Source organism: Panulirus ornatus, chromosome 25 (genome assembly GCF_036320965.1).
Source record: "Panulirus ornatus isolate Po-2019 chromosome 25, ASM3632096v1, whole genome shotgun sequence".
Lineage (NCBI taxonomy): Eukaryota > Metazoa > Arthropoda > Malacostraca > Decapoda > Palinuridae > Panulirus > Panulirus ornatus.
In genome coordinates, this window is record NC_092248.1 from 7,895,650 (window position 1) to 7,910,709 (window position 15,060).

A 15,060-nucleotide genomic window follows, 5' to 3' on the forward strand; every position below is an offset into this window, starting at 1 on the left:
AGCAATTATCATTTCTATCAACTATCAACATGTAGGATTCTGCAGTGGTGAGAAGACAACAAGGTGTAACTTAATTCATAATGCAGTGGAGACGTTTTCAAGAAAAACTATTTAAACATCTTATTTCTTTTCCTATGTGTTTGTGCTGAAATATCAACTTGCACAGTCTATCAAAAATATCCTTACAACATCAGAATTTAGATTGCATCACCATCATAAGAGAAAGGCCCAAGAGTAGAAGTTCTTTCATCATCGCTCACCTACCTACCAACATCATTGAAAATTTTCCCTTCAACCTCAATAACAGAGTAACTGACCAATTTTTGTAAAACAGATTATCAACTATATCCCCAAATATTAACGTAAATGTGATGGATTCCGTATCAGTGAGAAAACTACGTTACATTAGGTTATTCATGATGTAGGAGAGATGTTTGCTGAATCATCTTTTCAAATATTTCTTTTCATGTTTGCACCGAAATAAGATTTTTTTTTCGTACATATCTGCCTTAACCCACGTTAGTGAGGTAGCATTAAGATATTACCTTGTAAAATATAATAATGCACACAATTTTACAAAATAAGAATTCAGGCTATATTGCCAATTTTGGGGAGTTGAATGATTTGGTGGTGAAGGTTACTTCCTCATCATCCATCTTGAAAGTAGAGGCTGTACCTCTCTAATTTGGCACTCTAAGGTCCAGTATGTTTTAAATCTACCACCATTAGTTATTAGTTTGCAGATCTGCCACTAGGGCAGCGGTGTTAGCAGCACTAAGGCACCAAAATCTGTTTACACTGCAGCCGAGCTAATCAACTGTCCTGTTCATTACTTATACTCAGGTGTAATTTAGCCCATCAGGATGTCATCCAAGAGACCAAGAGTGCAGATGGTGCTAATGTTAATAAGTGTAAGCATAAATCATATTCTATGCTTGAAAAGGTGGCTACTGAAAAAATTAGATAAAGGAACTTCTGTAATGACTGTGAATACTACGAGATTGAATTGTCAACTGTGTATGATTTAGGGGTTAATTTCTGTTTTCCACCATTTTCTGTGGTCAGGCAATGGCCAGGTCCTACAGTTGCTGGATTGAAGAGGTATGACCCATAATCTTAAGTTAGCATTGTAATCCCGTCACCATCTCACTAATGGGACTAGCTGCTTAGTTTCCATGAAAAGAATGCTGCAACTGTCAGCTATTGCCTGGTACTGCACTAGATACTTTTTTAATGTTTCTGTGCAGACCATTCATTTTCTCTTGGATACTTTTTTAATGTTTCTGGGCAGACTATTCATTTTCTCAGGAACATCAGATAAAAGGTGGATCACTGGATACTAGGTCAACAGGTAGCCAAGACTAGATGTACCTGTACAAGCACAATGCAATTTTGTCATGACAGGGAACCTACCCCTACTCTTCATACCTGGGAACATAATCATGTTGTCCCATTTTTCTTAGTTTAAATACAGATAACATTTTCAGATAACGAGCTGTTTCCGAAGAATGTATCTAATTCGTTAGATAGAGATCGAGTATATTACTTTTTCATTATGCTATATTTATTTCATTATTCATACAGTTTATGCAAGTAATGATGTTTGTTCTTTGTAGGTCTCCCACTATAAGAAATCAATACACATTCAAATGAATCAATAGTGAAGAGAATAAATTAATAATGAGAGGTTATTTCTAAACTGTCAAGACTCTGAGGCAATAACCTGAGATTTTCATGCTTTTAAATGATATAAGGGAGAAGTATAGCAATAATCAAATATCTAGATAAAAGTCTGTGTTGTTGGGATGTTTCATGATTTGCAGTAATTTGATTAAGTCAGAACCCCTAAGGTCATGAATTAATAAGGGTTCATTGTAAATCAAAGATATTTTGTCTCTTCATGAGATACGAGTTTACACTAAAAGGACCCTTAAACAAGAGGCAACTGCATTTCCTAACATCTCGCCATGAGTGAATAGAAATACAAAAAAAATAGAGCTAATAAGCTCATTCATTTGTAAAACTTGGTATACCACAAAAATTTTCTTTCCTAAATAAATATGTCATAGAATCAAACTTCCTATGATTCAGCACTCTAAGTTATAGGGTAGAAAAAACATTTCCTACAATCTCATATGTTCATCACCCCATAGGAGGCACCTATAGTGTGATAATGAAGTTTCTATTGTGTGCTGATACAAGGGCAACAACAAAAGTTCTGCATACACTATGTGTAGTGGCAGGATGTAGTGATATAATAAAATCTCTAATGACAGTTGTCTATCCCAGACACTACTTCAGAGAGACTTAAAAAAGGTGGAATGAAAAAATAAGTTAAATACATATTACTGTCAATCAACACAAAGGCAGAGCAACCACAACCAATTAAGACAGAAAGGTAGTAGAAGCACTAAAGAAATTCTTCCTTTGTAAAATATAAACTTTATCTCTGTTTGAACAATATACTGTAATAAACTCTTGGGATCATAATTAGGAACTACAAGGAATACAATATACTATTTAAAGAAACTAAAGCCATCAAATCTGGTCAGCAGGTCCTGATGGATTTTAAGTCTTACAAGAATCACTAGATGGAACTGCTGCTCCATTTTATAATATCAATAAATCTTCAAGAGTTTATCTCCAGGCCCAGAGGGATTTAGGACAGATAACACCAATATTCAAACACTTACTGGTGCTCACCTGCTGACTATCATCCAGTAAGTCTGACAGCAGTAATATGTGAAGTTATAAAATCAATAGCAAGACAATGTACTGCAGAACACAGGAAAAATATACAATGCTTCCAAACATTTGGAATCTCCTTTTTTTTTAATAATGAAAATCCAATAACCCAAAGAGTCTTGGCTTTTAAAAAAAGGTAAACATTCCTGAATGACTCCAAAATAAATAAACAAATTCTGAATGGGTTATACTAAAGCCTAGCCCATTTCCAGTCCTTTCCTTGTGGACAAAAATGAAGAATAGCCCATTTCTATTCTGTAAATCAGTGCTTTCTTTCCGAGTTGAACAAGTCTAAAACTCCTTGAGCTTCCTAAAATACTTTGTGTTTTTGTTATTCTGCAAACATTAGTTATAACCTGAAGGCAGTTTTCAGCACTTATACATAGGTTATCCACAAAATCAATACTAATAATTACAGAAGTTGGTCAGAAACTGAAGGTGTTAATGTGTTTCTTTGAAATCGAATGTCCTTAGGAAATGCATACACATTATAAAGTAACCTATGTATACTTTAAGCATGTCCCTCTTTTTAAACTAGGTATTCCCAGTCACCAGCCTTTATTCAGTACACAACTCTACAAGCTGTTCACCATTTTCATTAAAACTGCATTCCCCAAGCCCCACAAGTAAAGCCTCAACTGCCTCATCATCCACTCTTGCATTCAAATAACCCATCACTATCACTTGATCCCTGGCATCAAAACTGTTGATGAAAGTACTCAGTTCCTCCAAAAACATTCTCCTCTCCTCACTTCTCTCATAACTAGGTACACTCACATGAACAACCACCCACCTCTCGTGATCCACTAAAATTTCCACCTATATCAATGTGAGGATAACTTCCTTACAATTTCACCATTTTCATTAAAACTGCATTCCCAAGCCCCACAAGCCTCAAATGCCACATCATCCACTCTTACATAAAAATAACCCAGGGATCAAAACTGCTGATGCAAGTACTCAGTTCTTCCAAAAACATTCTCTTCTCCTCACTCCTCTCGTAACTAGGTGCATTCGCACAAACAATCACCCACTTCTCGTAATCCACTTTCATTTTCACCCAAATAAAAGTGAGGACAACTTCCTTACAATTTTACACATTCGTACAAATCCCTCAGCTGGAGTGCCACCCCTTACTTTGCTGTTGACCTCTGAATAACCCCAAACTCTGCCCAAAGGACACTTTTAAACCTTCCTCCTGAGCTTAATTTCACTTGAGAGCCAGAACAACCACATTCCTCTCTACAACATACTATATATCTCTGCCTTCTTCTCATCTTGGTTACATCCATACACATTCAGGCACCTTATCCCATTCCTTCTTCTTTTCCATCTTTTAGTTACTGAAATACAAGAAGGGGAGGGTTTCTAACCCTAAGCTCCTTTCAGTTGCCTTCTTCAATAAACAGGAAATAAAAGGAAAGTATTCTTTCTCCCCTATATCATATACAGAGATACACAGCATGGCTTCCGACCCAATCAGTCCACCACCATATGTCACGCCGACTTCACAAAGCATATATTAGATGGCTTCAAACCACCACAGCTCCATCCCACACAATACTGATAACAACAGACATCAAAAAAAGCTTTTGATGCCATCCCTTAAAACATCTTTCAAAAAAGATACTAGACTCCAAATTGCACAGTATCATATACTGGTTGACCAATTTCATAGCTGGTTGCCATGCCAGTCACTCATCTAGGATTCAACCTCAAAACCCTTAAACGCAAGAAGCACTTCTTTCTCCAAACCACTTCAATTTCTTCCTACAAGCCCTTCCATTATCTATGGCAAATCACATTGCGAAGGTTCTCTCATATGTATACAACCTCACTGTCACATCACAACACCCTGAAACCAGAGGAGCAACAACAAACATGAAGCACTACATTACATAACTGGAACAACGGCTCATCTCCACAGAACAGATACCATCAATCCCTCTTATAACCCCACACAAACAAATCTAGCTCATACCCTCCTATCATCTTGATTAGACACTCACCCCCAACTAACATATCTCTTTCCACTGCTAAACCTAATAACCTTGCTTTTATTCACATTTACACTCGACTTTTTCCTTTCACACACTCTCCTAAACTCAGATAAACCTGCAGTTTCTCGCTCAAATCTGCCATCCTGCCACAAGCAAACATGAACTAACTAACTTTTGAGGACTCCTTACCCACTACATACCCCCCCCCCCCCCCCCCCAAATCTCACCAAGAACCTTGCATTTACCTCCCTCATCAGCCCATCAATATACAAACTTAACAGTTATAGTAACACTACCTTCACCTGTAAACACTCATCTACTCTACCTACTTGCACACATCCCTTACTCTCGTGATTAAAACTACTAACTGCTTCCGATGGCTTTCCTCCTAAACCATACATTCATAACGTTAACCTTCAACAAAGTATCTCCATAAACCCTATCAATAAGCTTTTTCCAGATATATTTACATTATGATTACATATAACTGCTGTTTCCCACATCAGTGAGGTAGCGCCAGGAAACAGACAAAGAATGGCCCACCCACTTGCATACACATACATAAACATAAATGCACATAAACACACATATACATATATATATATATATATATATATATATATATATATATATATATATATATATATATATATTTTTTTTTTTTTTTTTTTTTTTTTTACTTTGTCGGTCTCCCGCGTTTGCGAGGTAGCGCAAGGAAACAGACGAAAGAAATGGCCCAACCCCCCCCATACACATGTATATACATACGTCCACACACGCAAATATACATACCTACACAGCTTTCCATGGTTTACCCCAGACGCTTCACATGCCTTGATTCAATCCACTGACAGCACGTCAACCCCGGTATACCACATCGCTCCAATTCACTCTATTCCTTGCCCTCCTTTCACCCTCCTGCATGTTCAGGCCCCGATCACACAATATCTTTTTCACTCCATCTTTCCACCTCCAATTTGGTCTCCCTCTTCTCCTCGTTCCCTCCACCTCCGACACATATATCCTCTTGGTCAATCTTTCCTCACTCATTCTCTCCATGTGCCCAAACCACTTCAAAACACCCTCTTCTGCTCTCTCAACCACGCTCTTTTTATTTCCACACATCTCTCTTACCCTTACGTTACTCACTCGATCAAACCACCTCACACCACACATTGTCCTCAAACATCTCATTTCCAGCACATCCATCCTCCTGCGCACAACTCTATCCATAGCCCACGCCTCGCAACCATACAACATTGTTGGAACCACTATTCCTTCAAACATACCCATTTTTGCTTTCCGAAATAATGTTCTCGACTTCCACACATTCTTCAAGGCCCCCAGAATTTTCGCCCCCTCCCCCACCCTATGATCCACTTCCGCTTCCATGGTTCCATCCGCGGCCAGATCCACTCCCAGATATCTAAAACACTTCACTTCCTCCAGTTTTTCTCCATTCAAACTCACCTCCCAATTGACTTGACCCTCAACCTTACTGTACCTAATAACCTTGCTCTTATTCACATTTACTCTTAACTTTCTTCTTCCACACACTTTACCAAACTCAGTCACCAGCTTCTGCAGTTTCTCACATGAATCAGCCACCAGTGCTGTATCATCAGCGAACAACAACTGACTCACTTCCCAAGCTCTCTCATCCCCAACAGACTTCATACTTGCCCCTCTTTCCAAAACTCTTGCATTTACCTCCCTAACAACCCCATCCATAAACAAATTAAACAACCATGGAGACATCACACACCCCTGCCGCAAACCTACATTCACTGAGAACCAATCACTTTCCTCTCTTCCTACACGTACACATGCCTTACATCCTAGATAAAAACTTTTCACTGCTTCTAACAACTTTCCTCCCACACCATATATTCTTAATACCTTCCACAGAGCATCTCTATCAACTCTATCATATGCCTTCTCCAGATCCATAAATGCTACATACAAATCCATTTGCTTTTCTAAGTATTTCTCACATACATTCTTCAAAGCAAACACCTGATCCACACATCCTCTACCACTTCTGAAACCACACTGCTCTTCCCCAATCTGATGCTCTGTACATGCCTTCACCCTCTCAATCAATACCCTCCCTTATAATTTACCAGGAATACTCAACAAACTTATACCTCTGTAATTTGAGCACTCACTCTTATCCCCTTTGCCTTTGTACAATGGCACTATGCACGCATTCCGCCAATCCTCAGGCACCTCACCATGAGTCATACATACATCAAATAACCTTACCAACCAGTCAACAATACAGTCACCCCCTTTTTTAATAAATTCCACTGCAATACCATCCAAACCTGCTGCCTTGCCGGCTTTCATCTTCCGCAAAGCTTTCACTACCTCTTCTCTGTTTACCAAATCATTTTCCCTACCCTCTCACTTTGCACACCACCTCGACCAAAACACCCTATATCTGCCACTCTATCATCAAACACATTCAACAAACCTTCAAAATACTCACTCCATCTCCTTCTCACATCACCACTACTTGTTTTCACCTCCCCATTTGCGTCCTTCACTGAAGTTCCCATTTGCTCCCTTGTCTTACGCACTTTATTTACCTCCTTCCAGAACATCTTTTTATTCTCCCTAAAATTTAATGATACTCTCTCACCCCAACTCTCATTTGCCCTTTTTTTCACCTCTTGCACCTTTCTCTTGACCTCCTGTCTCTTTCTTTTATACATCTCCCACTCAATTGCATTTTTTCCCTGCAAAAATCGTCCAAATGCCTCTCTCTTCTCTTTCACTAATACTCTTACTTCTTTATCCCACCACTCACTACCCTTTCTAATCAACCCACCTCCCACTCTTCTCATGCCACAAGCATCTTTTGCACAATCCATCACTGATTCCCTAAATACATCCCATTCCTCCCCCACTCCCCTTACTTCCATTGTTCTCACCCTTTTCCATTCTGTACTCAGTCTCTCCTGGTACTTCCTCACACAGGTCTCCTTCCCAAGCTCACTTACTCTCACCACCCTCTTCACCCCAACATTCACTCTTCTTTTCTGAAAACCCATTCATTTATCTGCATATATATATATATATATATATATATATATATATATATATATATATATATATATATGAAAAGTTTTTATCGAGGATGTAAGGCATGTGTACGTGTAGGAAGAGAGGAAAGTGATTGGTTCTCAGTGAATGTAGGTTTGCGGCAGGGGTGTGTGATGTCTCCATGGTTGTTTAATTTGTTTATGGATGGGGTTGTTAGGGAGGTAAATGCAAGAGTTTTGGAAAGAGGGGCAAGTATGAAGTCTGTTGGGGATGAGAGAGCTTGGGAAGTGAGTCAGTTGTTGTTCGCTGATGATACAGCGCTGGTGGCTGATTCATGTGAGAAACTGCAGAAGCTGGTGACTGAGTTTGGTAAAGTGTGTGGAAGAAGAAAGTTAAGAGTAAATGTGAATAAGAGCAAGGTTATTAGGTACAGTAGGGTTGAGGGTCAAGTCAATTGGGAGGTGAGTTTGAATGGAGAAAAACTGGAGGAAGTGAAGTGTTTTAGATATCTGGGAGTGGATCTGGCAGCGGATGGAACCATGGAAGCGGAAGTGGATCATAGGGTGGGGGAGGGGGCGAAAATTCTGGGGGCCTTGAAGAATGTGTGGAAGTCGAGAACATTATCTCGGAAAGCAAAAATGGGTATGTTTGAAGGAATAGTGGTTCCAACAATGTTGTATGGTTGCGAGGCGTGGGCTATGGATAGAGTTGTGCGCAGGAGGATGGATGTGCTGGAAATGAGATGTTTGAGGACAATGTGTGGTGTGAGGTGGTTTGATCGAGTGAGTAACGTAAGGGTAAGAGAGATGTGTGGAAATAAAAAGAGCGTGGTTGAGAGAGCAGAAGAGGGTGTTTTGAAGTGGTTTGGGCACATGGAGAGGATGAGTGAGGAAAGATTGACCAAGAGGATATATGTGTCGGAGGTGGAGGGAGCAAGGAGAAGAGGGAGACCAAATTGGAGGTGGAAAGATGGAGTGAAAAAGATTTTGTGTGATCGGGGCCTGAACATGCAGGAGGGTGAAAGGAGGGCAAGGAATAGAGTGAATTGGAGCGATGTGGTATACCGGGGTTGACGTGCTGTCAGTGGATTGAATCAAGGCATGTGAAGCGTCTGGGGTAAACCATGGAAAGCTGTGTAGGTATGTATATTTGCGTGTGTGGACGTATGTATATACATGTGTATGGGGGGGGGTTGGGCCATTTCTTTCGTCTGTTTCCTTGCGCTACCTCGCAGATGCGGGAGACAGCGACAGAGTATAAAAAAAAAAATATATATATATATATATATATATATATATATATATATATACATATATATTTTGCTTTGTCGCTGTCTCCCGCGTTAGCGAGGTAGCACAAGGAAACAAGTCTTTCTACTTCTTTAAGCAATTTTCACACACATTCTTTAAAGCAAATACCTGATGCACAATACACTGTGCAGGGTAATTTTGATTATTATTCAAATGCATTTACAAATACAAATCCACAAACCAACATTTCAGTAATCTCTATACATAATTCTGTGCCTGAAAACTATGTCTGGAAGAGAGGGACAAGGCAATCTGTACAAATGTATTATGCTTTTCAATAATAATACTCAATATTACCATTACCATCACAAAATAAATAAAGCAACATTGTAAAACTATACTTACAATCTTGTTGAGCCATCAAACTTTGATGTTTTAGGGTAGTAAGTGCTGCCATGCATATAACTGAGCCCTGTCTATACCATATCATGTACAAAGCCTTCATTTCTCAGTTTTTCTTTTGTTAATATTCACATGCTCATTTATCTGCATTCAAATATAAAGTACTGTGTGGTCTCACTTCTGATTTCTTTTTATATATACAACTACACACATTACTACACACCTTCACTTCAGTTGCCTTTCTATGCAAAGTACACTCTAAAGCACGGGTGCAGGCAAAGAGGGTCATCACAATCTTTTCATAGATGGTTTGTCTTCTTGAATTTTCTTGTCCCTTGTGTTGGCATGAGAGCACAACACTTGCAACAAGGTTGTAAGTTTCTTTCTAAAGAAAAAGATAGACCAAGGAAATATTTTTCCACCAGGGACATCTTTGATTACCAGGTATAGCATAACACAACCCTGGCAATCATCTGATGTATAACTGCTTCACCAAACTCAAGCAACGTACATTTTGTAAGCATTTTACACTAACATGTCCATCAAATGCAATAACAGCTCAATATACCTTCACAAAATGTTTCTCACTCACTCGATGCAACTGATCTACATGTCATATTTAACTACAATGTTCATTTTCTTATTTCAATCCATCACCGAAGGCTTTTTTTGATCACTTCAGTTGTTTGGCTTTTCACTGCCAAGCACAGTATCTTGGTTAATGGTGGAAAGGATATCTACAATACGGTTGTTGCACCATATAAGGCTTGGATTGGCTGTTGCACCAGATTAGGCATGAAATGTTCTTACACTGCTGCTATAATACTTGACCACTTTTTGGTTCAGTAAAGTAGGCATTAATTGCAGTAATTGCACACAGCAATCTCATGGTATGAATTTGCTAAACATTTTCATTAAGAATACTTCATCTATAGTTCAATATTCATTTATGCTACATCATAAACATTAAAAACAAAATGTATTACATGCCATCTCTAATTACGGCAGTGAAATTCCCAATCCTATTGTGAGGTAAAAACTAAGGTAATGCTGCCTTCAAGAGGTCACAGTAACAATTAGTCTCAGTCACAATAAAATCCATTAAAATGCTCCACAATAATCTAGTTCTTTAGCATCATCTCTAAATGAGCAACCTTTCATCAAACTAGTGTTAAATCAAGAGTAAACTGTGTAGGGGTAAAATTAATGGATGCCCACATTCACTTCTCATGTGATATAAATGCTCCTCTTTCCCCAATGCACTGTGCATCGTCCTCTCTCCTCTATGTATGAGTTCAAATCATATTTTTCCTCTTGTCCTAAGATTTTCTACACACCAATCTCTTTATTGGTCTATCCATTTTCAGCACCACTTTTGTCCAAGTTATCTGAGTCGATGATGTCCAATAAATCCATGAAATAAGTAGTAGGGTCCTTAGCTCCTGCAAACTTGCTGCATCTCTAAACTACTTCAACAATAATATAACAGCTGAAAGGAATAATACCAGACAGGTTCATGGGAGTACTGTGTAGCATACTGGTTAATACATTCTTACCCAAACAAATCCTCCCTAGAACATGTGAAATTTTTTCAAGTCTTTGGCTACATACGACACAGCCACAATGAGTAGAAGAAAAAATTCTGCCCTGTACAATGGAAGGCCAAAATGAATGGATAATTAGATATACAGGAGAATGATAAGGAGAAACTGAAAAATAACAACACTAACATACATAAAAAAGATGTAAACTTTCATTATACATTATTCCAAGAGAGATAAAAACAGTAAAAGTATGTTAATAAATTTTTAATACATTACCAATGATGTTTATGTTTAAATACATACACATCCCTAATATGACCTACATTATGATTGCCTATTGCCTGTTTATATTTACTAGTTTAGTCACTGGCTTGCTCCTTTTATTTTCAATTAAATCTTACAATGAACTTTCTTCTCATTTTTTTCAACAGTTCTGCAATTATTTTTTTCCTGTACTCTAAATGTGGATTAAGTGTTTGACTGGCAGCTACCTTACCACCTTCCCTACAACAAGGTTCAATATAATCATTTTCATAGAAATAGTTTGGACATATGGATAGAATGAGTGAAGAGCAGTTGACAAAGAAGACATATTGTCAGAAGTGGAGGAAACAAAGTGAAGGGGGAATACTGAATCAGAGATCAAAAATTGGAGTCATCAAGATTTTGAGGGCTGAGGCCTGAACATGCAGGAGGATATATGGCATGTACAGGGTAAAGTGAATTAAAGCGATGTGGTATGCAGTCCCATGTGCTGTCGAAGGACTGAACCAAGAAATATGAAGCAGCTAAGGATGCATGGTTTCAGTGCATGACACACGACAGCCAGAGAATGGATGTGAGTAAACAAGGCCATTTCTTTCTTCTTGACACTGATTTGCCAATGCGGGAAACAGCAAACAAGTATGAAAAAAATTCACGAATTCTTTACCAGCCTTGCCATAATTCTTTCAAGGGCTACAGTCTGATGTTTATGTTTTTAATTTCTTGAGCAAAAATGAAGGTTTAAAAATGGTTGCAGCTAAACAACATAATAAACTTAAGAAGTTGTATGATCATAAATAATGTTGAAGATATGGAGCCCAAATGTAAAACTTCCATCCCATATATCAAAAGTTTTGATTACAATGACATTTTAAACAGAGCTTTTATGCTACTGATTTACTTAAAAATTGTTGAAGCAGGACAGCTTTCTTTAATGAAGTTGCAAAGCACATAGAAGCTTGGAAAATTTGGTGGTAATTTATCAATATAAGCGTGTATTAGAATAACAAAATTAGCCATCGTTTGCAAAAGGAATGGCAAAGAAATTGCATTTAACGCATCTGACTGGTTTGTTACAATCTGCTGACAAGTAAGTTTATGTTCATGAGGGAACTTTTCCCTCCATTTTCAATTTCTTTTTTTTTTTGCGTGTGTTTTTCTTTTTTGTGGCATATGAAGTTACAGAGGGTGAATTTACCTTCTACCCCCATGTATTTTAAATGCTACCCCAAGCATCTATAACTTATCAATTTTCCATTCATTCTTACATGTTTGTCATTTCCCGTATGATACTCATCAACAGTTTTGTCATTAAGTAAAAAATTTTCTGGAATTCATTGGAAGCTCATGCTTCATGCAACCACTATCTTGAATATACTAAATTGTGGTTTTGGGAAGTTTTCATATTATAGAAAAGCAGATTTTTTCATATTCTACTCATATAACAAACAGTGCAAAAAGAACTTGAAACTGCCCAAATTCATCAACATGTACTTAGGTACTTACAAAAAAATTACATCAAAAATTATTCTTCTAACTATCTATTTATATCTCTGATGCCCGTTCTCTCAGGGAACTCCCATCAAGCGGTGGCACATGCCTCCTTCAAATAGACAATGTATAATCATAATATGCAAACCCAAATGGATACCTGCATTTCCATTTCCCTATGTCGACCTGTGTTTTTACTGAATGCTAAAATATGAAAAAAAATCAATGTGGTACTCAATTTCAAATAAGTTTCATGGCATTCTCCTAAAAGACTTTTTACTGCTTGCAGTCAGTAGGCACACTAAAAAACCTATGAATTCATCGTGAGATGGAAAAGAGCACTACCACAAGCTGATGCTAAAAATGTAAGCAGCGAGTGGTACATCAACTAAGTTCACAAAAAGGGCTTCTGGCATGAATGTTTTTAAACAACAGTAAAAGACTGAAGCTTTTTCATCTCCAGATGATATCATACCTGATACAGTCCCTTTCAAGACATAAATACTGAAAATTGATATATGTTCCTCACAAAACTGAATGGAAAATTCAGCAACTGAATGTGTAACATAGGCTACAGTCACAAATATGCATCTGATCATCCTGTTACCATTCTATTTGTTCTACAATTTTCACCTGCATTACTTCTACTTTTACTGAGTTAAACTACAGCCTCCAGGGGGACCAAAAATACATCAGTAATGACAAAACTAACAGTATGGAGGAAATGACAATCAACCTTAATTTCATGTGTTTGTTGGTAAGCAACTGAAAAGAACTAAGAATCTATAAAAAGACTGAGAGCTATAATTCTTAAATATAATAGCATTAACTGAAAAAATTCTTGACTGATATTTACAATCATAAAGTCACAAAAAAGGAGGAAGCTGAATCTTTTTTGTATATTCTTAAATAAATCCACATCCAATTTCAACCTAACTGAGACACTACACACAAAATTGTAACACATGGTGAGGTCATACGAAACATATGCAAAACATATGATGTCTAAAATAAATACAGATTATACAACATGAGCATGTTTGCTATTCTAAGAATACAGGACCTTAAGGTTACTTTTAGCAAACTTATGAAACTAGTGTTTTGAATTAGATTGAAACATGTTCAATGAAAAGAGCAATGAGTTGGTCCTTCATGCCCACAGAAAAAATATCCAGAAAGAAGACATCAGATGAAGGCAGCTATAAAGAAATCTACAAAACATGAAGTATGAAACTCCCTTTATATGAGAGAAAGCTCTCTCATCAATCAGTCCCAACTTTGCTATGACCTCTATCATCTTTTTCTCTGATCAAAGAGTTTGTATCTTATGAACATAAATTTTTTTAAAAAAGCAGAATTCACAGTACACAAAAATTCTATGAAACACTGATATCATCATCATTCAAATCATTCATCCAGCCAGCTTAATACCTAATGCTAATGGAGCAATCAAATATGAGGGTAACACAAGTAAGTGAGACATCAAAGTAATGACATATTCCACACTTCTAACAAAAGCCAGACAGTGTGCCACACCTCTAGGAGCACTGCTGTCTGCAGAGGGAGAGCGTAGCAGGTTGGCATGTGCATAGTTGTCGTGATTTTGAATTGGCGGAGGTGGCAAGGTGGGGGTTGGTGGCGAGATGTGCGTGGGAGGTGCAGGATGCTGTACATGAGGAGGCTCCTCATCATACATAGCAGGGGAAGGTAAAAGAGGCTCGGCACTTGCTCTCACCCCTCCATTTATGGTATAGGGTGAGCGAGGAGCACCTAACAGCCGCCCATACACAACACCATCAGGAGGGTAAACCATGCCACTCTCTGCTCCATGGTACCTGCTATCCTCAGGGTAATCCCCAACATGGTCATCAACTTCAAGGCCGCCATCTACAGTGCAAACATAAACACAACACATCATGCTACAAGACAAAAAGCATATACAGTCAACAAACAAAAATTGGTGCATAATAACATAAAAGTTACAAAATGAAAGAGGCTAAAATTTATAAGAATAACAGCCAAGCTAAAGACTATGCACTGCTATGTAATCTCTAACATCACTTGAAACCAAAGACACTAAAATATAAAAATGCTATTCTAAGATAACAAGCACATTCAAATCAAAAACTACACATCCTTTTATTATCCCAATATCTTAAGCCTGAGGAGGAGCACTATGTACAGATATGACAAGCTTTAAGTCCAACGTAATTTTTCTTTTACATGGAGAGAGAGAATACCTACCTATGAGTACCAGACACAAGAGTTAGCCAAAATGGCAGGGCTAGAACAAAGTGCTCACTGTACGTCTTGATT

The 15,060-nt window shown here is 37.9% G+C and overlaps 1 protein-coding gene across 40 annotated transcripts in view; it reads right to left on the reverse strand.

Annotated features, from left to right (window-relative positions):
* p120ctn (adherens junction protein p120) overlaps nucleotides 1-15,060 on the reverse strand; it is a 203,644-nt gene that overhangs the window by 77,664 nt on the left and 110,920 nt on the right. For 34 of the 40 annotated variants that reach the window (XM_071677437.1, XM_071677436.1, XM_071677425.1 and 31 more), the window contains one exon: nucleotides 14,281-14,631. The exons of the other annotated variants lie outside the window; for them this stretch is intronic. In XM_071677437.1, coding sequence (XP_071533538.1) covers nucleotides 14,281-14,631 — 351 coding nt within the window. The remainder of the gene's footprint in view (nucleotides 1-14,280; nucleotides 14,632-15,060) is intronic. 40 annotated transcript variants of the gene reach the window in all.